The following is a 27,216-nucleotide window of genomic DNA, read 5'->3' as shown; positions in this document are numbered from 1 at the left end:
TTTTCAGAAGCCTGACATTTCTGTTTAAAATATAGTTTTTTTATTGATCTTATGTAATGTTCTAATTTTCTGAGACACTGAATTTTGGGTTTTCATTATCTGCAAGCCATAATCATCAAAATTTCAAGAAACAAAGGCTTGAAATATTTCCCCTCTATGTGTAATGAATCTATATAATATATGGGTTTTGTCACTGAAATGTGACAAAAAATATTGACCTTTTTCCCAATATTCTTTTTTTGGGGGGATGTGCCTGTATTTTGCGCTACAAACCAGTGTGTTTATAACTAGGCCTATAATACATTTAATTAAGCTTTAAAAAACATATTTTTGAAACATCAAGCAGCATAACGAACGTTTGTATAGTTAAATGGAAATGGTTGATACCTGACCGCTCTTTAGTTAAAAATACGGTGAATAAATAAATCCTGTGAGTACAAGGTAAGTGAGATTATTCTGCCACCTAGTGGTTAGATTGTGTATAGATACAATATAATAGGCTACAATAGTTTTCTCTTTCCTCACATTTTTTCCCGGTCTTTCTCCACTAAAACAAAGCTGAAAGGTGCCAACAAGAGCATCCAAAACAATGATACTTTTACAATAACTGTCAACTTGACTAGAACTTGTCAAGCTAAATTTTTTAAGAAGTTTTCCCAACACTGCATGTTGGTGGACATTCTGTTGCAACAAGTTTGGTATCCAAAAAAACAAACAAAAAAACACCTCTGAATCCAGATCTGTACAATAGGAAGCCTTCAATGTCTGATGATCTGGGGTAAATCTGTCTTAACCAAACTATGCTGACCCTGAGCCACTGCACAGTTAATCACCAGGTAGCAGAAAGCTTTGGCACCATAAAGGCGTTTGATCAAATCAGCTTTGGAATGCTGAATTAGACTAAAACCGAGGCCAGAATGTTTTGATCGGCCTTTGCCCCACGACTCATCTCTTCTTACCCCACTGTCCGTTAATCAGGCCCACGTCTCCGGCGTTAATCTCCACTCCCTCCCATCCTCTCCCATGTACCTAATTAGATTAAGGGGATCAACACACCAAGCACTGCTCCACAGCTTAATGGGGTTGAGGGAACAGGCTTTTTATTCGAATGAGAAAATGAACACAAGTCAGTAACACATGCATGTGGCCCTTTACCAGAGATACAGTGAGTCAGTTGTGATCATTTGCACTGTAAGCTTCATTGCTGTTGTGGTGACACTGCATCATTATAGCAACGATGTTTTATCTTAATCATTTGCCAAAATTATTTGAAAAAGAGCATTGAAAATAGACTGGCATTCACTCAAAACTGCATAAGTGTGTATAAATGAGATAAAGAGAGAGAGAGAGAGTGCAAACAGCAACCTGTTCAACAGCTTGTCTCTTAAAAGCATAAGGCACGCATATGCAAGAGTATTAACATCCTAAAGCTGTCAAAGGCAAGAGGATTTAATGCCGAGGACCATTCATGAGAATTAAGCAAATGCAAGAAAAGAAAGATTTGGTTAAGAAAATGTAATTAGATGGCTTTGTAAGAGTGATAATTGCTTAAAAACCTTGTTTCTTTGATAGGTTCCCACTCCTTTCTTCTATAATTATGCCTCAAAACAATTATGCATGTAGTTTTGTTGCTGAAAATTGTTCTCATGACATTTTTTCAATAAAATATAAATAAAATAATGATATAGAAACTAATAAATCATTTTTTTATTAATCAACTATTTAAATAGAATTGATAAAAAATCTAAATATTCTAATAATATTTTAATGCATTTATAATTATACTCAGGATCTTGTATAAAATATCTAAAATATAATATATAAATATAATAAATACATTTATATTAAATAATGTAGTAAATATTAAAATAATATAAAAAAATAATAAAGATATTTAAATCCAACCTACTTATCATTATCTGTAAAATTTGGTGATATCTTAATATGTACATATAAAAAACTTTACACACACACACACACACACACACACACACACACACACACACACACACACACACACACACTCACACACATATATATATATATATATATATATAGACCAATTTTACCAATAACGATAACTAGGTTGGATTTAAATATCATTATTATTTATTATTTTAAAACAGTACTGTATATATGACATTATTATTAAGACCTCTCTGAATACAAATGTCAAAAATAATTTTGACGAGAACCCAGATTTGTATTAAATTTAAATAATTCAAATTAGAAAGCGCACTGTTTGTTTTATTTTATAGCAAATGATGTCTTTACAGCAAGTGTAACATAAATGTGCATGATGTATGTGGGTGTATGAATAGGGTCACTAATTTGACTTCGTTTCTTAGGGTTAATACGAATGACTGCATTCATGGTGTCTTCATTTTATCTTTTCGAAAGTGAAGTGGGCCGAGTGCTGTCTTCCTGAAGCTGGTAGGCTTTAGAGACCGATTTTCAGAGGCATCATAAAGAAGCTAAGCCAAAATCATATTTTAGCCACTAATTATTCTGTCCAGATGACTCACATTAGCTCATGACCCTCTTGTTCTGCTCGAGGTAATGCAGTTTTGAGGCTTCATCTTACCCCTCACTCATCCCTCCCTCCATATTCTCCAGCAGCAGTGTAGGTCCTCACCCGAGGAACGCTTACCAGATTATGCTGTGTGATAAGCTTCCTATTTTTCGAAACAGCATGGAGATTTATGGGATTATCTGGGTACTTATCCCGGAGTCGGCTTTGGGCAGCCTGCCGAAATCTCTTAGGACTCAAGATTTGGCTTCTGAGCTCTTCTGTCTAATTATTATCTGGAGTGGCCACAGTCGTGAAGAATGTGTTCACTTTTTTTACACCGTGCGCAATGTGCTCCCAAAGCGATGCTCGCACACTAACACGCTAGGTGAGAAATTAAATGGTATTATTATTGTATTACTGGTTTTAAGAATTTGTTCTGTTGCAGTCTAAGGTTTCACACAGCTTTCCTATATCTGTTTAAGCGCACAGGATTTTTTATCTTCCTTATGGACCTCATTAGTTAAAACTCTACAAGCATTTTTTTTGTTGTTATTTTATTTTACTTACTATTTGGTTTATTTATTCCGGGTTGAGTACATAATGCTGATTTACACAAAAAAAGCATTGAGGCACTTACAATGGAAGTGAATGGGGGCTAATCTGTAAACATTTGAAAAAGCATGGTTTCAATAGTATGATGTAAATATGTGTGTCAATGTGCTTTTATTGTAAAAACTATATACCTTTTTTGTGTAAAGTTATATGCAATTTTGCAATGACAATGTAATGCCATAAACACTAAAGCCCCTGTTAAAATGATGATTTAAACAGCTTAACAGCTCAAGTAATACACAAGTTTTAACAGAAGAGTTAATGTAAGTGCTTTAATAAATGATATGCTTCACATTTCAAGAAATTGGCCCTTCCACTGTAAGTGCCTCATCCTAACCTCAACTTTTTTCTTTTTTTTTTTTTTTTTAAGAAAATGAGTGATGAGTGGAAATTATGTTTTGTAGTAATAAACATTATGTCACAATATTCTAGGTATATAACCTTGAATATTCCTTTTAAGAAAATGCAATGAATAAAAAAAAAAGCAACACGTTGTGAATACTTTCCAAATTTATTCATTTTCGTTTTACAAACAGTTTTGCACTTGGCTTACAAAATATGTACAATTACATTTTCAACAGTTGAACAGCATGAAGGAATAATTTGAGTGTAGATCCGGTTATATCAGTCCATGAAGGGATGGCCTACGGTGTGTCTGAAGTGCAGCCCAGTTCCAGTACACTCTGGGCGAGAAGCAAATCAATGGTTGCGTCGGTGGACAACACCAACATGGTGTCCGTTTCAGGTGGCCGAGGCTTTGGTAATGCGTGGGTAGTGCGAAGGGCAGCTGCCCTGATACTCTGCGAATCCTTCTCCGGGCACGTTGCCGGTGGTAGTCCCCGTTAGAGAAATCTTGAAAGTTGGCCGGATGAATAGCCCAAAAATGACCCTTGCCATTGTCACTGCGACCGGCTTTGATGAAGCACTCGTTCAAAGAGAGATTGTGTCTGACGCTGTTTCTCCAGTTCTTGTCCTGTTTAAAGAGTAAGTGAATTATGACTCATCTGAAAGTCAGAGATGATACTTTGACTTAATAATGAATATGAGTTCTCAGAGTTGGACTACAATATCTTGCAAATTAGACCAAAATTGTGATGTCTTGACTCCCAAATTCACTTTAAATCAAAACTTTTGGCTTTACAGATAAAAACCCATATGTAAGTCTTCATAAGATTGTGGGATTCAAAATCTTAATGTAAAATCCTGTGCTTTGACAGATAGAGATCTAAATATAAGGCTTTGTCAGATCGCAAATTCAAATTCAAGTTCATAATAGTTGTTCTAGTTTGTTTCGTTTTCTTTCTTTGTGCAGTAAGTCTTCTGAAGAAGTGCTTTGCCACTTCTGAAAGGCTTTGTAGACTTTTGAGCACTTCAAGTAATGTTTAAACATTGAATTCAATTAGAGCTACTGTTTGGTTATGAATACAAATGGAAAGTAATGGGAAGAAGTCGCAAGGATGTAGATCACTAAGAAGTATGTTGGTGAAATGTAAGTTGTTGAACATCTTACAGACTTTTTGAAAGATTTGTACAAAATTGTTTAGCATAACTTCCAGACAGAACTCTTTGAGGAAGCTTAGTTGCTTTCATGAAGATACAATACCTTGCTTTTGAAGTAAGGATAGTGATCCATGATCCATTGGTATATATCACATAGCAGGAGTTTCTTTTCATCTGAATCCAGGATGGCCATGGAAATGAGGGCAATATAGGACTGCGCTGGCTTCTCATCCGTTCCTTCACTCTTCAGATTTGTCTTCTCATGTTCCTCTTCACATCTGTTTTCTTCATATTCCTGGTCCTCTGATTTTTCGCTATACTGTTCTGAGAGAGTTTCATTGACTGTGCTTTGAAGACCTTCAGATGGAGGGCTATTGTCCTCTGGTTCTGCCCTCTCATCGTTGCGTCCTTTATTGTACAACAGATAGTCAATAGTGAACTGAAGTCCCAGTTGTTCTCGATTGCTGCGGCATGCGTTGTCCTCCATTTCTGTATTGTTAGATCTTGGAATCTGTGTCTTAGTGGTCAAAAATCCAGTTTTTGGATCCCACTTTATAACATGTTGTCCTGGTTCAATTTTCTTTGTCTTTCCTTGTGTGTTCCGTCTTTTCAAGAAGTGCTGGTAAAGATTAGTCCAACAAACGACTAATTTGGTAGCAGATGTGACGTCAGTCTCTGAGGCATGCGTGAATCGAGGAAACAGGTAAATGCGTTCGTTAAGTTGTGTGTTTGTTCGTTTAGCCACCTGTTCGGAAAAACAACACCGCCACCAGTTGCAAATCTTCCAAGAAAGCCTCCTTCTAGAAAGACTTCTCTCGCAATAACCAGAGCGTTAACGCAACTTAATTTAAATGCTCTGCATATTTAACCATGCAATTAGTAGCAAAGTGGGGTACAAGAGAGTTAGAGGCAGGGGGTCTAATTGAGGGGGATTATTTTTATTAAACCAAGCAAATCTTGGTAATTACAAGAGATTACACAGATTAATGTATTTGATTAATGCAAATTGTCTTGGGTGGTGTCTGCAGTGATACAGCATGACCTCTGGGTGTGCTTATTCTGTTTGGGTCAAATCTTTGGGACTAAAACAAAAGCATTGTGTATTTTAGTTTATTGCAACTTCAAAATGTAAAAATGTTTTTAACATATTTTTCTAATGTCAAGATGAAAATTAAAAATTGTAATGTGGTATCTCTATTTATGATAAAAATCTTTTACTGTGCTTAATCTTTTAAGTTAAGGTTTAGATACTGTGTGTTACAGCAATAAACATTTTATACTACCACTTTATTTAATTCCAAACAATAAAGTTATGTTTTTACAGAGCATTTCCAAAAAGAAAGAAAAAAAAAGACATCAATAGGACACATGTCTCTTTTTTTTCTAGGCTATGTATTACTGGCTTTTTCTTTAGGTCTATTGAAAAAAAAAAAAGTAATAATTTTTCAAATGATTGCAAAATGTAAAAATAAAAATCTGTTAATATGACAATTTTCACCATAAAATAAATTATGAAATATTATATAATATATTGATACATAAAAGTATACTAGATCAATATAAAATTGTAACATATATTAATAATAATTAACTGATTAATAATAATACTTTTTTAATAATTAACTATTTTTAAATAGTTAAAAAAATAATAAAAATAATAAGAAATCTAGTTTCAAAATCAATTATAAAATATAATATTAAAATATAAAGTGTCTACTAAATACATATAACAGAAACAAATATAAATACACATGTTTATATTTATTAATATAAACATTTGCATTTATATTTATAAATGTAAAAACTTTGTTTAAAACAAAATTATTTTTTTTCATCTTTTATTATCATTCAACTAAGTTGCTCTTGCAGGCCCTGGTGCTACTTTTACAAAATATTTTGAGATTTAAGTACTCTCAGGACATTGCATAATAGTACATCACATAACAGAAGTGAAATGGGATTATAAAGTGTCTCATTATAGGGTTTCAGTTTATATATATAAAATACTATCAGTATTTTCCCTTTTGCTCCAGTATTTAGTTTATTAGCTTTATTTTATTTATTGTAAAGTGTTGTACTGTAAACATTTGAACCAAGATTTTTATTTTGTATAATAAAACTTGGCAAATATAATCTTCAATTGAAACATATAATTTAGATACCACATGTGAACAAGCATGCTGTATTGGTTTCAGATTATCCAAACGAGTGCCCTTAAAGTCTTTGTCAATTAGTTCTTTATCGGTTTTATGAAGGTAGTGATTGGATTACATGTGAAACTGTGTTCCTGTTAAAGCCACTGTTAGTGTGCTTGTTTGTCTGTTGTTGACCTAACACTTAAGATGACAATAATATTACTGGGAAACAATGTAATGTCCTCACTCAAAAGGTAGGAGAGTTTGGACACGTGGGCTACAGCATATCACTATGACTCACATGCATTTGACTTAAAATAACTGCAAGGACACACACACACACACACACACACGCACACACTCCTGAATGTTAATGCAAGGTTATTCTAGAAAAATATATATTTTTAAATATTATATATTCATCATTGTATATACTGTTTTTTTGTTGTTAATTTTCAGAATATAATTTTTGCTTTGGTAAATTGATGTATCATTTATTTTACTTTAAATATATTTACATTAGTGCTGTCAAACAATTAATCGCAAATAAAAGTTTTTGTTTGCATAATATATGTGTGTGTTCTGTGTATATATAATATATGTATATATGTATATACAGTATATATTTTGAAAATATTTACATGTATTTACATGTCTATATTTATATTCATATAATTTATAATATAAATAAATATATTTAATATATAAACAACATATTTTTCTGAAATATATTCATGTGTGTGTATTTATATATACATAATAAATATACACAGCACACACACATATATTATGTAAACAAAAACTTTTATTTTGGATGCGATTAATCGCAATTATTCGTTTCACAGCACTAATTTACATATTTTCCATTTTGAACACTTGCTGCTTCTCTTCATTGCTTTTTATGTCTGATTAGAAAGTAAACATAATGCTCTCTTTTCAATCGTTTTTTTTTTTCATTTTAAGTGCATGTACAATTCATTAATGTTGTCTGAAATGTAATAAAGAGCTATATGAAAATAAGTTGAACATTTCTATTTACATGCAACCATCCAACAGAAGAGTTATAAAATATTTATTATTATAAACTATTAAATTTACAATCAATAGTTTTACAAATATTTGAATGAAAACTATAAAATGACGTATCGCCACCTGCTGAATACAAAAGGCAACAGTGCTGTGTAGCTTTAACAGATCTTTCCCTAAAAAAAAAACTTTCTGAAATTATTCCCTCAAGAAGTGAGTTAGCATGGATTTTATGGAAGAGTAGGTGGAATAGCATTACTGTGATCAATGTCTTAAATAACCCTGGGGTGACTTTTGCTTAAGCCAAACCTAAATTTGCTGCTTCATCTGTATTGATAGCTTGTGATTGAGCAAATTGTCATCCTATATTAGTAAATCCGTACATTTCCTTTGTTGTTGTTGTTGTTTTTTTATGTAACTTCTTGAAACTTTAAAACCACATTTAAAGACAACTTTTGTGAAGACGTTCAGAGGCAAAACATTGTTAGACAGCAGCGCCATATTCTACTAAAACTGAACACGTGGTTTCCTCAAAGATTGTGTTCCACCAATAATTAAAATTCGGTCATCTTTTAATGAGCTTGTGTTGTTTAAAAACCCAACATTCTTCCTTCAGTGAAATACAAAAACTGAAATGTAGACATACTCAGTCACCATTCACTTGCATAGTATGTTTTTCTATAAAATGAAAGTGAAAGGAATAAGGCTGTAATTCTGCCTAACATCTCCATTTGTGTTCCACGGAAGAAAGGAAGCCATACGGGTTTGAAGCAACATGAGGGTGAACAAGAAGAGCTGAACTTGCTTTCCCTAAAAAAAATAGTATGAGATTACAGTATGACTTGTGGATACAGGTTCATAATGATAACAATGCTATTACTTTTGTTTTTACTATATTTAGCTTTGATTTATTAACGTGGGTAAAGAACCTGTTCATTTCCTCCTTCTGTCTTATTTTGACCTCAAACATTCTCTGCGTCCCCTCCCCCATCACATACAGTAAAGAAAAAACGGGATGGAGTTTCCTGGGGATTGTGGATTCAGTCTCCTGTGGATTTTCCAGACCGGTTTACCAACTGTCCTCAATGAACAAGTGTGTTCGTTGTAATAGACTTAAACATAAATAGTTAACGCCTGCGAATATACGTCGGAGTTGTTTTGGTGTGCTTCTGTAGTCATTTTAGGGCTGAAAACACACAAAGCGTTCAGACCTCAATATCGTGTTTTTTTGCAACTCATGAAGTGGATTTTCCCGCGCGGAATGGATCGAGTGGAGCCATGCGCTCCTGTTCCACTTGTCGCGGGAAACCCACCTCTCGCATCACATCTGAATGTAAAACGCAATGTGCTTTCGCTCTCACGCCAGACTATTAAAGTGGGCAAATCAGACTGTGAAGTTCAGGCGACGGTGGGTAGGTTTACAAGCACCAGAGGCCTATCAGAAAGGGTAGACCTTGCTTCAAGTTCTCTTATTTTGACGGCACTGTCCCTTTTAAAGCTCGCAGTCACGCCTCTTCACGAACGACTCCGCCTACTTATGGAGAATCCGCCGTGCTGATTGGACACCGGCGGCGGTCATCGAACGCCTTCTCGGCTTCTCATTGGCCAGCCGCTGCCTTTCGCTCCAGGCTCTCGCGGGGCTGCTGTGCGAAGATGGCGGCCGAACTGGTAGAAGCGATGGTGAGTAGATGAGATTTTGAAAAATAGTGAAAGTAAAAGGAACCTGGCGAGTCAAACGCGGTGCTAATTAAAACAACTTGAGTTAAATTCCATACGGTTGTGTTTTGTTCTCATTCGGGAAAAGTGGCAGTCTGTAAAGTGCGTTGGCAATTTGTATATGTGTGTATGTGAATGGTTGGGTCTCAAAACCCAGTGAGTTGTCTATGTATCCAACATATTTGGCGCGTTCTAACGTTAGATTCGAAATTTTGAACGTTCTGAATGTACATTTGGTGTCTAAAACGCAGTTTGGTTAGACCGCTGACCAGGCTTTGAGACCAAAGCTAGTGTGTCTGTGCGCGCGCGCACGGGGGCGCGCTGCCTGTGGAAATGAATGATTAGTCTGCACAATGCAAAATAACAAAACAGACTCTGCCTTTTCAAATCACACGTGAATTTTCTCCATGTAGCTGTAAAAATAAACACAATCCCACACTTCTGCAGTGCTGTAGGTTATTGTTTAGGTATATAGTCACATGCACACTTGATGCAGGTGGGTTGCTTGAAAAGATATATAATTTTCATTTGTGCAATATCGTTTTACTACTGAACACCAGCATATAATCGCATCCATGTTGATATTCATTACTACATTATGCTTATGAATATGATCTGAACCTCATATTGTTTTACGTGTTTTGCAGGACTGATTTTGTTTATATGGAGAGTGTCATTGGCCTGCATGGGTTCAGTCATGGTAAACTAGAGATTGAGGTCATTTAGAAGCTTGTCTTGGCAGTGAATTTGAAAAGTCAAAGCAATATAAACAACTTTTTAAAAGTATTGAGAATTTTAATAAATGATTAAATTTCTGATGCTTTTACTTTATGCTATAGAGAAGACGAATATTTGTTGCAGAAGTTACGTACGATAAATATTTTAATTAGAATTTATGGTTGTTAATGCATCTATTTAGACTGGGACAAATAATCAAATTTTTTTTAAAGAGAGGTTTTCAAATTTCTTTAACAACGCACTGCAAAGACAAATAAGGCAAAGGCAAACCAATAAGATTCCAACCAACCAATGAGACCTAAAACTACAATTTTATGGCGCTCGTGGACAGAGTATTCTGCTGAGCAACAGTGAATATCAAATAAAGAATCCAGACGGTTTAGAAACAAAGTTGCGCAGAGTACCTATTAACAGCTGTATTTCTGCTTTTCTATCACGTGTGAAAACTGGACCGTATTTTATGCCCAACATTTGAGCTGGTGTGAACAAGTCCTTGGTTCTCAATTTGTTCTCTTTTTGGGAATCGAACCCACAACCCTTTGATTAATAACCCAGATATTGAAATGTCTAATTAATTTCCCCATTTCTCATTCTCTTGGGCTGTTTTGTCTCCCCAGAACATGGTGAAGAGTTTCCGGGTGTCTGATCTGCAGACACTGCTGGCCTCAATGGGCCGCAGTAAAAGCGGCTTGAAGCAGGACTTAGTGGGAAGAGCTCTTAGGCTCGTGCAGACTGAATACAGTCCAGAGTTGCTAAAGAATGTTCGACAGCTCTACGAGACGCGCTTTCCCAAAGCCTCGGCCTGGCTGGCGGCCCGACGCCCTGAGTCTGTGCCCGTAAACTACCCTGCCCTTAACTCCTCGCCCAGAGGCACGGCCCAGGGCACAGACTACCTCAACGGCATCCCCAAACCGGCGCCGCCTCCCGCAGCAGAAGTCAAACTGGTGCCCCTGCCGTTCTACCACAACCTAGAAACGCTGCTGCCACCCACAGAACTAAGTGAGTCCCATTATCAGGAATAAATAATAGCCCAATTATAATAGGTGTGTCTAGCCGTTGAGGAAGAAATCCATTGAGCTAATTCTGTTTTTGTCACTCTTTACAGTCGCTCAGAACAGTGAGAAGGTGCAAGAGAGCCAATGCGTTTTTGAATTAACACCAAGTCAAGTGGAACAGATCCGGAACTCCAGGTAAGAAATGTAAAAGTAATCTTGCTAATTGGTGGATTTGTTTAGCAGTCCATCAATGGCCAATAATAACAATGCTGATGTTTAGGAAATCAGGGTGTCTTGTTAATATATACATAATGTAATTTAATGATAGATGATGAGCAGGCCTATGTGGATGAGTGTGCAGAACAGATATTCACAGACGCCCAACGTTCAAGTTTCAACACGGCTTCATGTTTTTTTTTTTTCTTATTTAAAATTAAACATGACTTAACAATGGGGATTTAAAAATATAATAATTTTTTTTATATAAAAATATATATTTTTTTATAGACATTTATATTTATATATTCATTGCAAGAAAAAATGGCTATTTTATTATTTGCAAAAACAACTTGAAATTATACAGCTATAAATTCATAAAATTATATTTATGCTAGAAGAGGTTCCAGTAAGAATAATTTAAGCACGATTAACTCCATTAGACACAGTTTGTTTCTCTAAAAATTGCTTTGTGTGATGTTTAATATAATATTTAAACGATGTAATATTAATTTACAAATTAAAATATACCATTATTATTCATTAGCAATTACTTTTGATTAATGTTTTTATAATCACAAAATACCCAAGTATCAGTCGATGAGTCTACCAGTTTTTTTTGTTGTTGTTTTTTTACTGAAAATACAAAAGCATCTTTAATTGTGTTTAATCACAACATTTTTTGTACCTGCTCATGTACAGTGAACTTCGCCCAGGGATGAAATCAGTTCAGGTGGTTCTCAGGTACGTCATTCAGTTAAATCATATCTGTACATCACGTTTTGGCGTCAGAGATGCATTTATTGCGTGCTAACATGTCCTGTTCTTCTCCTAGAATCTGCTACACAGACTCTATCGGTGTTCAGGAGGACCAATATCCTCCCAATATTGCTGTGAAAGTGAATCAGTCCTACTGTCATGTACCGGTAAGTGTTGTGAATTTGATTAGGCTGAAAGAACAGGGAGTATGTTGGTTTCACCACTCAGGATGATCGTAAATCTAAACCGCTTTATATAAATAAAATTAAGCTTTTTCTCAGCATCACACTAGCATTATTTTAATATAATAAAAACTAGAATTAACTTTCTGAATGGTTAAGTGGTTTTCTTAGAATGTTGTATATCTTGTTGCTGTAAATTATGAATTTGATTACTTGTATTACTTCTTTTTGTTCAGGGTTACTATCCCTCCAATAAACCGGGTGTTGAGCCACGTCGGCCATGTCGACCCGTCAATATCACGCCATGGTTACACCTCTCCACAGTCACTAACAGAGTCACCATCACATGGGGCAACTTTGGAAAGGTACAGAGTCTTCATAAAAAGAGCTATCCATATTTATGAATGAACATGTTAGACGAAGTTGAGTGTGTTCTTGCTTACCGCTTTGTTTTGGATGCAGCGGTACTCTGTGGCAGTGTACCTGGTGAGGGTGTTCACATCTGGAGAGCTCTTCAACCAGCTGAAGCATTGCTCAGTCGAGAGTCCCGATCGTTGTCGCGAACGTAGTAAGTTCCTCACCTTGACCAAACACATTACATGATCACTGTTTACACTTGAATCCCTTTAAGTGAAACAATTGCAAAAAACAGTTGAAATCATTTGCATATGTGTTATGTATTCTCAGGCTTTCAGTTAATAAAACTAATTAGTCACAACAAAAAAGTAGTTCACTGTAATAGTTCCTTGTGTTCACAACCTTCATTGATTAATTAATTCATTTTTTTCATAAAGGAACCTTTTAACAATTTGCTATGTGAAAGTTTAAATTCCTACTAAAGAATCAGTAAGGTTTTTTTTGTTGTTTTTTTAAGAAATTAATACTTTTGTTCTCTTGTGCACTTTCCGCACAAAAACAATTAAGCAGCACAATTGTTTTTAGCATTCATATGAAATGTTTAAGCACCAAATCAGTATTAGTATGATTTCTGAAGAGTCATGTGACACTGAAGACTGGAGTAATGATGCTGAAAAATCAGCTTTGCTATCACAGGAATAAATTACATTTTAAAATGAAAACTTTAAATTTTAATAATATTTTGCATTATTACTTAATTTTAAAACGTGTAAGAATATGCATATGAAGAGTTTTTGCAAAAACATAACTGTTTTATTAATTTTCATAAATCATTTATCATGTTTTTTTGGTGTGTTAGTAAGCTGTATTTTTTTTTGCTTATTATTAATTTATCAAAACAACCCAACTGCAGTTTGATTGATATTAATTGGAATGTAGGGGAAAAAAATAAAATATTTTTTAACATTTTTAAAAACTGAGTTATCTGTTTTTGCAAATGAACTCTTCATGTATACTTGGCATCAAAATTATACTGAAACTAGTGCTGTCAAACAATTAATCACGGTTAATCGTATCCAAAATAATTTTTTTTTGCATAATATGTGTGTGTTCTGTGTATATTTATTATGTATATATTAATACACACATATATTTTGAAAATATTTACATGTCTATATATTAATATAATTTATATTATATATAAATGTATTTAATATATAAACATAACATATTTTTCTGAAATAGATGCATGTATTTATATACACATAATAAATATATACAGTACACATGCATATTATGTAAACACGACTTTTATTTTGGATAAACTAACTGAAACATTTTTATTTGTATGTACACAGTTCAAGACAAGCTGCGCTTTGATCCTGAAAGTGAGATCGCCACTACAGGACTGCGAGTGTCCCTCATCTGTCCTGTAAGTGTCCTGTTTTTGTCTTATGTGGACTCTTAGCTGTGGAACTACAGATGCGGATCTAATAAGTGTCTTTTCAATGCAGCTGGTAAAGATGAGACTTGGAGTGCCATGTCGAGTGCTCACCTGCGCCCACCTGCAGTGTTTCGATGCTGTCTTCTTCCTGCAAATGAATGAAAAGAAACCCACATGGACCTGCCCCGTATGCGACAAACCTGCACCCTTTGAGCTTCTAACTATTGATGGGTAGGCACAGTTACTCAGATTCCTTGCTTCTAACAGACTCTGGCAGTAAAACTCACGAGCACGACTCATTTCAGGTTGCTGTCCGAAATCCTTAAAGAGACGCCGGAGGATGTGGAGGAGATCGAGTATTTGACCGATGGCTCATGGAGGCCAATCAGGGACGACAAAGAGAAGGAAAGAGAGCGGGAAAACAGCCGCACACCCGACTATCCTGTTGTGGATATATGTAAGGTTTTCTTCCTTCTGAAATGTGACCCTGGAACACAAAACCAGTCATAAGGGTCAATTTTTTAAAATTGAGATTTATACATAGTCTGGAAACGGAATAAATAAGCTTTCCTTAGCAATGCATATTATTAATCAAAAATTAAGTTTTGATATTTATGGTAGGAAATTTACAAAATATCTTCATGGAACATGGTCTTTATTTAATATCCTAATGATTTTTGGCATATAAGAAAAATCAATAATTTTTACCCATATAATGTATTGATGGCTATTGCTACAAATATACCCGTGCTACTTAAGACTGGTTTTTGTGGTCCATGGTCACAAATGACATTTCAACACATTTAGCTTGCATAATTTTGCATATTTTTAAGCATTTAATGGGGAAATAACGGGCCTTAATTCTCATCCAAGGTGTTCCTGAGGCGAATGGTCACTCCCCAGCACACAGCGGCACAAGCCAGACTGGCAAGCCTGGATCAGGCGGTGCGTCGGCAGGAACCGGCAGCACCAGCACCGGGTCGGGAGGCGGAGCCGTGGTGGATCTGACTCTGGACGACTCGTCGGACGAAGAAGGAGGGGGCGGAGCTGAGGACAGCGAGGACACGGATGACAGCCAGGACAGCCCCGCCCCTAAACGGGGCAGATATGATTATGACAAAGACCTGGTCACCGCATACTGAGGCCGGCAGGACACTAAGACTTGTTTGGGGGGGAGGGGGTGGGTTGTAGATGGGATCTGAGCCTTGGAAAGTCAAGAAACGTGTCCCCATGTCCTCTCTAAAACGCATACACACTCATGCACGCACACAGACATGCACACTCAAGCGCTGTTGACCTCTGGAGCAGTCGGGCATCACATTGACAAACTCGTAGATGCCCCGTAAAGCCATTCCCAATCATTCACTGCATCTTAATACTGTATTCTCCCTTTAAAGACCATGGAAGAGTAACACCACCTTCAGTTCTACTCTATCGTCCTCTCCATTTTGTGTTCTGACAGGTTTAACCATCCTGGGCATTTAAGATCTTGCCAGTTTTAGTTTTGTACGGAGCTGTTCAGGCCTTCAAAACATTGTGAGACAAGCCACAGTATCTCAAAAACCTTCATTCCTTTGGGTTGAGATCATCCAACCATTTACAACCTATTTAGAGCCGTTTTCTGTTGGTCCTCCACATAGTATGTTTATGTTAGGTGTTTGTTTTAATGTGATTTGGAGACATTACTGACGAATTTCGATCTCTCTCATTTTTTTAAAATTTGTCCGCAGAAGTTGACAAGCTACCTCAGTCTAACAGCGAACTTGACCAGAGGGTTTTTTTTGTTTGTTTTGTTTTCAATCCCTTTTGTTTTTCATGTGCAGCAACACTGGAGAGGCATCATGCATTGCTCATTATTTTGTGCTTGCCCATTTAGGCATCATATTAAAAACAATTCTGACTCAAAGAGTTTCCGGTCAAGTCTGTCGGTCAACTAGTGTGTACTGACTGAATGTAGTGTGCTTATCGACACTCAGTTCAGAAAGAATGACGTTTGGACATCAACGGTCCTTTTGAGATGCTTGTCAGCGAGTAAATACTGCACGATAGCTAATGTTATATTGATAATGTATTTCTGATCATTTAATAGAAGATTGCAGGTCTCAATGTCATTTATTGCTTTCAGTCGTTTTGGTCTGTTCAAGGCTGCTGAAGTCATGACTACACAAAGGCAGAGCGATAAATCAGGTGGAGGAGAGGACAAAGAGTCGTTTTAGGTTTCTTTTAGACAGGACTGTAGTAAATTATTAGGTTTATCTAGCAGGGGAGCTGACGTTATTGGCAAAATACCTGAAATTTATTTGCCTGAACTTAAAACCAGATTTTTTTTTTTTTCAGTTGTCTTCATTTTACAATTTTATTTTTCATTTTAGATGAATGGCTGATTTGTTTGAGCTCATTTGTTTGTTAATTTCAGCCAGTTGAGGTGTTGACATTTGCATATTGTTTTGTGGACTTCGCAACAGGCACGGATCTTACATGCTCATTAATTTGTTGTCAGAACGTGTATCTATTGATTTAACAGTTTTTGCCTCTTATTTGAATTAAGTTTGGTATTGTGCATTTTATGAGGCATTTCGCAGCGATTTCATGAGTTTCCAGCATGTTGCTTTGTGATGGTAGATAACGCTGTGTCCTCTCACGGCCTGCTGTTGTATGCGCACATTCAGCCATTTGCAACAGTCCGAACATAAGGGGGCTTAGTCAGGACTATGCAGACTTGACCTAAACCTCGGAAGAATTAAACTCCAGCTAAACGACCAAACACGAATGGCACATCCAGACGGCTGATCTGTTGAGGAGGACTCAGGGATGACGTGTTCTACTTGTCTTTACATTTTCTTCTCAGTCAAACTTGACACTCGAACCAGGTTCCAGCATCGTGTACAATATTACCTTCACCATCAGGTCGCGTAGGGCAGTCTAGGTTGCTGATCTGGAAATTAAGATGTACTTTCAAGGCATGAATATTGCTGTGTATCGCATATTTTGTTGTCCTCCAAGGTTTCAGAGAAAATCACTGTACTGAGGTCACTAGTGGTAATTAAAGTTTTTTTTTAGTTTTTCCTTTTTTCAACTAATCCTGAATTCTGACTTGAATACTCAGTACTGTATCCTATCTGTGGTTGGGAATTTCTTAAAATAAGAATACCACCATGAAGGGTTAAATTACTTGTAATTTTAGGTTCGTCTTTGAGTCGGCATGGTCTTCCATCATCTCTTCATGATAGCCTATTTTTTTCCTCCTTTTCTTTATAAATTTTAAAGAGTAATCAGTGCTGCAGTTGACAGTTTCACATAATAAGCCCTTAATGTAGTATGTTCCACTAAATTTGACCACACTTTTGTGATTTTTCACATTTAAGGTAAGGAACTACTTAAATAGACTTCCATCTTTAGATACCTAGAATGATCTATTAGATGTGGATAAAATGTACATTTTCTTACAATGAAAAGATAAATGGATGGTGATTGATGTCGATATATTTCCAGCTCAGAGGTGAAGACGGCCTCTGTGTAGCCAGGTGAGGTTGAAGTGTTTTTTTTGGGAATGGAGGCATCTCCTCTTATTGCAGTGCTTAAGACAGTGGCTTGCAGTTCTTGATGTAAATGTTTTGTTTGTGTCTTTTATATGTTCATATTAAAAGCCAATAAATAATAATATTTTATCAAGTTTTGAATTGCCTCCAGTTGCTCCAGTGGCCGGGCACAAATACATTGTTATTGGCTACTCTCAACTCTTCCAGAGGAAAATGTAAATTGGTGACCATCTAAGATTTGACACCAGGAGCGAATCAGTTGTCCCTGTCTGAACTGTCAATTATGTGTGCAATTAATTAAACTGATTTAAAATAAATGTCTTTCCAGTGATTTTTAAATCTTGGATTTAACTCCATTGATTACTTAAAGAATATATTTAACACGTATTCCTTAGAAATGTACAACTTTTTCAAGATACCATAATTACTAGTTAATTTTACTACAATAAAACTGGTTGCAAATACATAAAGTAGTGATGATTTGTTTACTTTGATGCCACATTAGTGCACTGCGTGGGCTAAAACACGTTTTTAAAGATGGTAAAGGATTATCACTAAGTTACCTTTTCTCATGTATATTTTACTGTAGTATGGTAAGTTATCTTGTCAAGTTTTTTGTCAACTGCACAGCTTACCAGGGTTTACTGACAAAGTTCAAGACTGCAGAAAATTAATAATACGTATATTACAATAAGACGCTAAAATAGGTCAGAAAAGTATATTCTTACGTTTTCTTTTTGCGGCAACTTTCCTTGTGACGGGCCTTTAAATGTGACCGTTACATAGTTCACCGCTAGATGTCGTTCATATTCAAATCATCACTTATCGTTAAGTCAAAGCTCGCGATAAATCTCGCGAGATCTTGTGAACGCTTCCTCTTGGTTGGATAGCGGCTTCCTGGCCGGACTTTTTCCCCCCCTCCTTTTTTTCTTGGGGGAAATTTCAACTTCTATTTTCGCGAGTCCTCCTCCGGGCCAAACAATTTCGGACAGCATTTCGCGGTCGGTCCTGTGGCTGCGAACGACAGGCCTGACTTGTCTTTTGTCTGTGGGAGCGCTCTCGAGTCTCGAAGAGACATGGACGCGCTTAAATAAACCGCATTTCTTTCACTTTTGCGCCTGTGGCACTCGCTCTTTCCACTTGACACCTAAATATTGTTTATACTGGAGGCATGATAGGGTGTTGAAATTAGGGGCTTACGAATCTCAGAAACTTCTATAGGCACAACTGCAAGGGTTTGTAGCAATTTGAAGGATTGGATGTCAGCAGAGACAACCTGGTTGTTCTCTTTGAAATAGATATGGCACCAAAAAGAAGACCGGTCCCCTTGATTATAACCCCCACAGGAGAAGGACAGTCAACCAACATAGATGCAGCATCAGAGTAAGTATATAGTTTGCTATATCTGACACTTTATGGTTTACTTTCCTTCAGTATGTCTCACCTGGTCTTGTTTTGTCTGTCTTCAGGGCCAACCTGGAGGCCTTGCAGAGGAAGTTAGGGGAGCTGGACTTGGATGAACAGCAGAGGAAGCGGCTTGAGGCTTTCCTCACCCAGAAAGCCCAAGTGGGCGAGCTCAAAGATGAAGATTTTGACCCCATATGTGAACTTGGGGCAGGTAACGGTGGGGTGGTCCACAAAGTCCGTCACAAACCCTCAAGACTGGTCATGGCCAGGAAGGTAAGTGATCAACAGACTTATGCACCTGCTGCTAGTTTGCTCATGATATGTTCAAAGGCTGAACTTTCTGTACTTTCTCCAGCTTATTCATTTGGAAATCAAACCAGCCATCAGGAACCAGATCATACGAGAGCTGCAGGTCCTGCATGAGTGTAATTCGCCATACATTGTAGGGTTTTACGGCGCCTTTTACAGCGATGGAGAAATCAGCATCTGTATGGAGCACATGGTGGGACCAATGTTGTTGTTCAAGGCTTATAGCAAGAGTTCATAGCAGAAGTGTTACAGCACACTGACATTAATTTGTCCGCAGGATGGAGGTTCTTTGGATCAAGTGCTGAAGGAAGCCAGGAGAATCCCTGAAGAAATTTTGGGCAAAGTTAGCATAGCTGTAAGTATTATCAGTCTCCTCTGTTGTATCGGTGTCAAATAATGCTGTTTAGATATTGATAACAAACAAACCATATTGACACAACAGTGATTAGTTGGTTAGCAAGGTCGACAAGTTTATCTAGATTTTTTAAAGCATAACTGATATTAGGTGTTTTAATTTAATTGTATTAAATGTAAGGGCGCTACTTCTTGTAACGTGTTGACACTCAAACTCTGTTTTTGGCAAATGCATTTGTTCAAAGTGTGATTGAGGTGTGTATAATATTCTTATTATGCATGACCCTTTTTAAACTGTGTTTGTTTTGTACAGATATAATTTTGAACTTATTTATTTGTTTAATATCTGTCAGTTACTCTGTATGACCCTTCACCTTTTACTATAAAGCAATTTCATAAGACCAACTAGTCATTCAATCAACAGTTTTAACTATAGTATCTCTAATACTATTACCCAGCCTTGTTGACTCTAATTGTTAGATTTCTAAGGTAGAATATTTTTTTTACGACAGAAAAAAATATTGCTGCCATATAATTTTTTTAGTCAGTCTGTTAAATACATTGCCCAATATTTAATTGTGCAAGTTCTTTTCCCATATTTTAAATTTTTTAATTTATTTACTTTTGCTGCCATCTATCACTCATTAAGAGTGAATTATTAAAAAAATTAATAACACGTTTACATGTTATATTTAGCAAATCTCAAAATTAATATCTATTTTTCATCCTGTATATTACAATGTTGTGATGTCTAAATTCAGTTTTAGCATTTAAAATGAATTTTAGTTTATAGTGCTTTTATTTTTGTCTCACACAGACAAATAGGATTGTATTTTAATACCATCCATTTACTGTTTATCAGCCATAACATGGAAATAACTACCATCTTATCAGTATCAGGGAGAATGTTAATACTGGCGTGTCCCTAGAATATAGTTTAACTCTACCAACTTCTTGTTTTTGGTGTCTGGTTAACTACAATAATTGTTTATAATATTTGTAATACTTGATGTAAAGAAATTGTGCATATACATGGGAAATGCACATGTAAAAAGATTAGGAATGAAAAAAGAGCAACCTGCTCTTGTCTAAAAGCAGAATCCAAAAACTGCTACATAACCTCCATTGTAACATGTCTGGCACTAGTACGCACAAACCGCAATATAATAAAGCTGTGACCACACCCACAGATGTGCAAACTCCCTTTCAAGTCAGAGTCACCAAAACGTGCATGTTTTTCAACACACATTTAGCCTTATTCTTCCAAATGAATAGGGTTAAACTTCTGTTTCACATTTGATCATGACTAAACACAAACACTGTAACACGAAGTCCAAACAAAGGTGCAGCGATCTGTTTGTGTGTGTCCATACTGTTATTGCACGTGTGAGCGAATGCATCCTCAGCTTTCAGTAATCACAAAGCAGAAGTTGTTTTGTAAAGACTAGACTATGTTACACGTTCTGTAAATTCAGGAAGCTAGATACTACATTGACCGTTGAGAGATAAACCCTGTTGATGATATCTATAACTCTCTTTCCACAGGTACTCAGAGGTCTGGCATATCTTCGGGAGAAACACCAAATAATGCACCGAGGTACACACAGAGCAACATTCCTTACTAATATCTTAGAAAACGTACGTGTGCATACACGCGCTGGATGGCAGCAGGAAATAGCCCCCTAATGCAGCTATTGAAATTGTATAAGAAGCTTAACTATGATTATTATAGAGAGATTAGGCCTTACTTTTTTTTTAAAGGTATTTACTGAAACTCTAACCAGAGACCTTCATACAACTGCAAACCTGAGATTAAATGGAGCAAAGATATTGCAAAAGTTGATATTATTCCAATGCTAAACGTCAATCTTCTACAATTAAACGTTTAAAAAAAACACTACATAAGCATTTTTTTTTATAAGTAGATCACAAGTTACCATAGAAATAGCTTCAGTGTCTCCAAGTGTGGCACAACCAACATTTGAGCAATAATACTATGTCTGAAGATGCAAAGTATCAGTTTCTTTGTCAGTTTGTATGAGGGTCTGATGGAGCCACACTGGGTTTGAAGGGTTAGACAGGGAGGGTCAGGCCTATAGTTGTGCTGTTGTGGCAGGGAGCGCTCGCCTGCTTGTGAGGAACCCAGCCGGTAATTACAGCCTCTCGGATGTGATTACATGGCAGCCCCACCCTGCAACCCCCTCCCTTCTTTTTCCTCTCCCACTCTCACCCCTCTGTCCACTCCCAGTGGGTGTTAGGGCTGAAGGAGGGCCCTTCATGTGTGGAATCATTGCATGTCCGTACTGTTATTTGCTCCTCTTGCCCTGTGTTTAAGAGGAGGGACGTGGAAAGTGGCTTGCTTGTCTGTCCTGCTGCGACGGTGTTGTAGGAGCTAGCTTTGCAGTATGCAGAGCATCTTGAGAAATGTTTTTGCTGGGCGTGCTGGAGAAAGGGCATTTATACGGGGATGGAAAGCCAGGTGGTGCCGCTGGGATTTGGACCCTGGCCCTCTTTCTTACATGGTCTCTCTTTCTCTCTGTTCCTACAGACGTTAAGCCCTCCAACATCCTGGTGAACTCGCGCGGCGAGATCAAACTGTGCGACTTTGGTGTGAGTGGCCAGCTCATCGACTCCATGGCCAACTCCTTCGTTGGAACACGGTCGTACATGTCGGTGAGTCACCCGCCCACTTCCCTCCCCAACCCCCAGTCCTTCTCGTTCCAAGCCGGTGCCCAGGATTCTTCCATGTGGAGAGGAGGAAGTTGCTGCCAGGTTTTAGCCCACTCCTCTTGTCCACCTGCAGGGTGCTGCGCCCCACCCTAGAGTTTTGACTTGCTCTCTGCTCTCTGCCTTGACAGCCGGAGAGACTCCAGGGCACACACTATTCAGTTCAGTCGGATGTGTGGAGCATGGGCCTATCACTGGTTGAGTTGGCTATTGGACGCTACCCCATCCCCACTCCCGATGCCAAGGAACTGGAGGCCATATTTGGCCGGCCAGTGCTGGACACAGGTGGGGCAGAAGGCCACAGCATGTCCCCAAGACCAAGGCCTCCAGGACGCCCGGTTAGCGGTAAGACCTTGTTTAATTTCCCCAAGCATTGGCATTGGTTTTATGTGCATTCGATCTTCTCCACAGTCTGCATAATATGCATGTTTTAGTTGAGCCTTGCGAATTGTTTTCCCCCAGGACATGGAATGGACAGCAGGCCAGCCATGGCTATATTTGAGCTACTGGACTACATCGTCAATGAGGTCAGAGAATTTGCTTAGCGTGCAACTTACTTACTTTATGCTTATTTTTGCCTTTTATAGTATTTTTTTATGTAGCAGTTTCACTTCAACACCCCTTTTTCTGCTCCCCACCTGTCTCTACATCTGCAGCCACCACCCAAGCTGCCCCATGGCGTCTTCACCACTGACTTTGAGGAGTTTGTGACAAAATGGTGAGCTCCTGTGTTATCGCTGGTGTTTTTACTGAAGACCATGATTAGCTGGTTCAAGTGTGTTAGTTAATTAGGATTGGTGCTAAACCCTGCAAGATAGTGGACCTCCAGGAGCAGGATTGGTCACCTCTAGTGTAGTACAGTTTGGGGAATGCAGGTTTGAATCTGGACTGCATTGTTCCCGATCTCATACGTACTTCCTCTGTTCATATCTTGTAAATCTTCACAGATTGCATTTAAATGTAATTTAAAAGTTCAGTCAGACTAACTTGTGCTTTAAAAATGACTACGTTCACATGCGCACGAATAATGCGATTATTTTCCAATAATCAGAGTAAGGACTTAATCGTATTATGATGTTTACATTGCAAGAGCAAAGCTCTTCACTCCCGTTTACATGCAATTTCCATATTCTTATTATTTGCTAAGAATTGTAATACATTTTTTACTGCCATTATTCACATACCCCACTGGACAGCATAAATGATGGACTCAGAAAGAGCAGGTGTGTTTCTAATCTCCGCATTATTACAGGTGAGCGTCACGTCATTTATGTATGTCACGAGCGCATGCGCACTTTGGTCAGAGCAGCAATACTGCGATTAAGGCGTTTACATGCCTGTATATTTCAATTAAAATCGGCGTACACCACCTATGTTAATACGATTATGCTTGCTGCGAATTTGAGCTTAATCGCATTATTTAGATCGAAGTATTGCGTTTACATTAAAGTTTAATCGCAATATTGTCAAAATCTCATAATCGCATTGAGTGTCCATGTAAATGCACTCGGTCACTCAAACAATTTGGTCTGACTGAAATCTACCAGTTCGGTTTTTGCAAAGTCGGACTAACTCATCTAGATAATGTAATTGTATCTTAGATTTGTCCAGTATGTGCACAATTTTATCTGTCTACAATTGGCCACAGTGTTGTGAACCTGCTCCAAAAGTCTTCCAAAAAGTTGTTTGCTGGGACTGGCAGATTAAGCCTACGCAAGGTAGCTTGACTATGCAAAAAAAAAAAAAAAAAACATACATTAAAATGGTGATTGTAAAAATACTTACTGTCCTGTCAAATTAAGGTAACACCTCCCTCTAGATTTCTGGGCTAATGTATTATTAAAATCAGAATTTCTTTTGTCTTAATGATGTTTTTTTTTGTTTTTCACAGCCTCATTAAGAACCCTGCTGACAGAGCTGACCTTAAGATGCTAATGGTTCGTACAATTCCCTGTATAGTTACAATTATATTAAATAAAAATTTGAGTTTTTATGACAACATCAAGTGGAATAAAGTGGTAGGACTTGAAGAGATAGTTCACCCAAAAATGAAAATTATATCATTAATTCGTTCCAAATCTGTAAGATCTTCCTTTATCTTCTGAACACAAATTAAGATTTTTTTGATGAAATCCGAGAGCTTTCTGACTCTGCATAGACAACAACACAACTACCATGTTCAAGGCCCAGAAAGGTATTAAGGACATTGTTAAAATAGTCCATGTCACAGTGGTTCAACCATAATTTTATGAAGCTACAAGAATATTTTTGTGCACACTCATGCTTTGTGGTACTCTCATGAACTCGTGGCGGAGACTGACACAGAAGAGAGGAAATTGTTGAATAAAGTTATTTTTGTTTTCTTTGCGCACAAACAGTATTCTCATGGCTTCAAAACATTACGGTTGAACCACTGATGTCACATAGACGGTTTTAACGATGTCCTTACTACTTTTCTGTGCTTTGAACATGGTAGTTGTGTTGCTGTCTATGCAGGGTCTGAAAGCTCTCGGATTTCATCAAAATATTTGAATTTGTGTTCTGAAGAAGAACGAAGGTTTTGCGGGTTTGGAATGATATGAGGGGATTAATTAAATGCAGAATTTTCAGTTTTGGGTGAACTATCCCTTTAAAGAGTGAGAGCTTTTTGGAGTGACAACACATCCAGTGTGCCAGTTTTTGGCCATGTTAGTACAGCAATTAGCTAGTTACAACTTGATTTTGAAATGTTTTCCCCTTCACACTCAGTATAGTACTGACGGTAGGTACTTGCTGGGAATATCACGATGCATTGTAGAATATAATGCATTACAGAAATAATACATGTAGGGGTAAATTGATGTATACATGGTGAGAATCAACATAGAATGTACTGAAAATACAATTAATGATAGTTAATTAAAATAATTAATATTAAAATTAAGTGATATTCATTTGCAGGGCCACACGTTCATCAAGCGGGCTGAGGTTGAGGAGGTGGATTTCGCTGGATGGTTGTGTAAAACCATGGGCCTTCACCAGCCCAGCACACCCACTCATAGTGCTGAATGAACGCTGGCTCACAGCATAGCCACCCATGTCATCCTCCGCTCTACTTCTCTCCTTTTTGCTCTCACAGGCCTGTATTGCTTGTAAGCCTCTGACACACCACTGTGCGCTCTTTTGCCATTTTCTGCTTGCTCTTCCCTTCCACCGTGGTGCGTTCTGGGGCACTGTTTTATAAGAGCTGCTGGTGTTGGAACACAGTCGTTTGAATGAATATGGAGATTAGAGTCACTTAAGTTGAGTGGCTGTATTTTTAACGACCACATTATTCAGGAATGTCCAAATTGGTAAAGATCAGCTAGGTTTTGTTTGTATAACAGCTATTTCCTTAGTTTTATGATGTTTTCATTTACTTTTCATGGTTGATTTATTCATTATAAATATATATTTTTTGCTTAAGCGCTATTCTTTGACAGTTAGTGTTATACTGTGTTAAAATGGATAGCTTGGTTCAGTCAAACATTTAATTGAGACTCAACTGCCATTTGCATCACAAAAAACAAACAAACCCAAAGAGGGCTACTGTGGGTCATAGAGGTTGGTTTATTTCAAAGATGATTATAAATGCAAGATGGCCAAGTCAGCCACGCTCCAGTGCATACGCACAGTTGTTTAGCTTGTGCATTGCAGGTAGCACTGTTAGTACACGGCCAAGTACTCCATCACGCAAATCTGGTCATGCTGTAAGTTTGCACACATTAGCAAAAAGAAACATGAAATGGCTTGAAATGTTTTCTTAATCTTTCTTAATTTTTCAACTTAAAATCATCCTCAGATGGGTAGATTTGGGAAGAATTATTGTTTCAAACTTATGCTTCAGTGTTCTTTTTTTATTTTATTTTTTAAATGCAACCTAAAATTTCTTGCTTTTGAATACAACCAGGGTTGCATCTATGTTCACAGTGCTTTTACAATAGGCCTGATTAATTTAAACACATCCAAGTTATTTCAACCAAGACCACAACAGGTACACTCATAGTCTGGTCTTCAGTGGTATATAAAGTGCAAAGTAACGTCTCAGGCCACCATATACAGTGCTATGCAGATCAAATGAACCTCAGCAGATATTGCTGTATTAGTAGGTCTTATAAATACACGGGTGTTACAGATGGGCATTGTGAAGTGTGGCTAAAGCCCACTTGCTCTAAATAGCTTTTTTTTTTTCTCTCTAGTACTTTCTTCAGTAACATGGAAACTGTATTACACACTGGCATTCAGCTCCGACCAAGTGAATGCGTCACCACACGTGTATAAAATATATGTACAGTACAAATGGTACTGTTTTCAGTCTTAAAATAGCATTGTATTTTATTATTATTTTTTTTTTTGGACTAGTTTAGTGAAGAGGATATAAGTAATTTTATTACCATATGGAATGTGTTGAATACAGTTCTAATATAAAAATAAAACTTATTTGTGAATGATTATTTGGCTGTAGTTGTCAGTCTCAATGTTTTGGATAATGTCTAAAGATTTTATTGCAGTGTACTATAATGTAAATTGTTTATAAGAGTGAACATTTCATTACATAATTTGAAATACAAGGCATATATAAGAAATATAGATGGCTAGAAAAACATGTGATTTGCATTATAACTGTTAATTTCTGGTATATTTTAACAATGTTGTGATAACCAGTACAG

General features: G+C 37.0%; 3 protein-coding genes across 3 annotated transcripts; 2 read left to right on the top strand and 1 right to left on the bottom strand.

The window, feature by feature from the left end:
* Window positions 1-3,620: 3,620 nt before the first annotated feature.
* LOC306867734 (uncharacterized protein) lies at window positions 3,621-5,363 on the bottom strand. The gene is made up of 2 exons (XM_079413578.1): window positions 4,728-5,363; window positions 3,621-4,097 (listed from the first exon to the last, which is right to left on the bottom strand). Exons 1-2 carry the CDS (start codon window positions 5,109-5,111, stop codon window positions 3,744-3,746), a joined length of 738 nt encoding a protein of 245 aa, XP_079269704.1. The 5' UTR covers window positions 5,112-5,363; the 3' UTR covers window positions 3,621-3,743.
* Window positions 5,364-9,053: 3,690 nt separating this feature from the next.
* On the top strand, window positions 9,054-18,040 carry LOC306867733 (E3 SUMO-protein ligase PIAS4-A). The gene is made up of 11 exons (XM_079413577.1): window positions 9,054-9,465; window positions 10,857-11,238; window positions 11,345-11,429; window positions 12,153-12,194; window positions 12,286-12,376; window positions 12,628-12,756; window positions 12,854-12,959; window positions 14,107-14,180; window positions 14,263-14,423; window positions 14,498-14,649; window positions 15,066-18,040. Exons 1-11 carry the CDS (start codon window positions 9,439-9,441, stop codon window positions 15,332-15,334), a joined length of 1,518 nt encoding a protein of 505 aa, XP_079269703.1. The 5' UTR covers window positions 9,054-9,438; the 3' UTR covers window positions 15,335-18,040.
* A 549-nt stretch (window positions 18,041-18,589) lies between these two features.
* Window positions 18,590-26,999, top strand: LOC306867566 (dual specificity mitogen-activated protein kinase kinase 2). The gene is made up of 11 exons (XM_079413306.1): window positions 18,590-19,114; window positions 19,201-19,411; window positions 19,494-19,640; window positions 19,725-19,802; window positions 21,347-21,398; window positions 22,350-22,474; window positions 22,660-22,873; window positions 22,991-23,055; window positions 23,185-23,246; window positions 24,420-24,465; window positions 25,469-26,999. Exons 1-11 carry the CDS (start codon window positions 19,032-19,034, stop codon window positions 25,577-25,579), a joined length of 1,194 nt encoding a protein of 397 aa, XP_079269432.1. The 5' UTR covers window positions 18,590-19,031; the 3' UTR covers window positions 25,580-26,999.
* The last annotated feature ends 217 nt before the right edge of the window (window positions 27,000-27,216 follow it).

The sequence above is a fragment of the Barbus barbus genome (assembly GCF_936440315.1).
Source record: "Barbus barbus genome assembly, chromosome: 49".
Lineage (NCBI taxonomy): Eukaryota > Metazoa > Chordata > Actinopteri > Cypriniformes > Cyprinidae > Barbus > Barbus barbus.
Note: the sequence above shows the minus strand (reverse complement) of the source record. Positions and strands in the feature narration are given on the sequence as shown.

Coding starts and splice junctions, on each gene's coding strand:
- LOC306867566 (XM_079413306.1), top strand. CDS start 19,032: ATGGCACCAAAAAGAAGACCGGTCCCCTTGATTATAACCCCCACAGGA. Junction 19,803..21,346: donor TGGGCAAAGTTAGCATAGCT/GTAAGTATTATC, acceptor CTCTTTCCACAG/GTACTCAGAGGTCTGGCATA. Junction 24,466..25,468: donor CTGACCTTAAGATGCTAATG/GTTCGTACAATT, acceptor ATTCATTTGCAG/GGCCACACGTTCATCAAGCG.
- LOC306867734 (XM_079413578.1), bottom strand. CDS start 5,111: ATGGAGGACAACGCATGCCGCAGCAATCGAGAACAACTGGGACTTCAG. Junction 4,098..4,727: donor ATCCTTACTTCAAAAGCAAG/GTATTGTATCTT, acceptor CTCTTTAAACAG/GACAAGAACTGGAGAAACAG.
- LOC306867733 (XM_079413577.1), top strand. CDS start 9,439: ATGGCGGCCGAACTGGTAGAAGCGATG. Junction 14,424..14,497: donor GAGCTTCTAACTATTGATGG/GTAGGCACAGTT, acceptor GACTCATTTCAG/GTTGCTGTCCGAAATCCTTA. Junction 14,650..15,065: donor CTATCCTGTTGTGGATATAT/GTAAGGTTTTCT, acceptor TTCTCATCCAAG/GTGTTCCTGAGGCGAATGGT.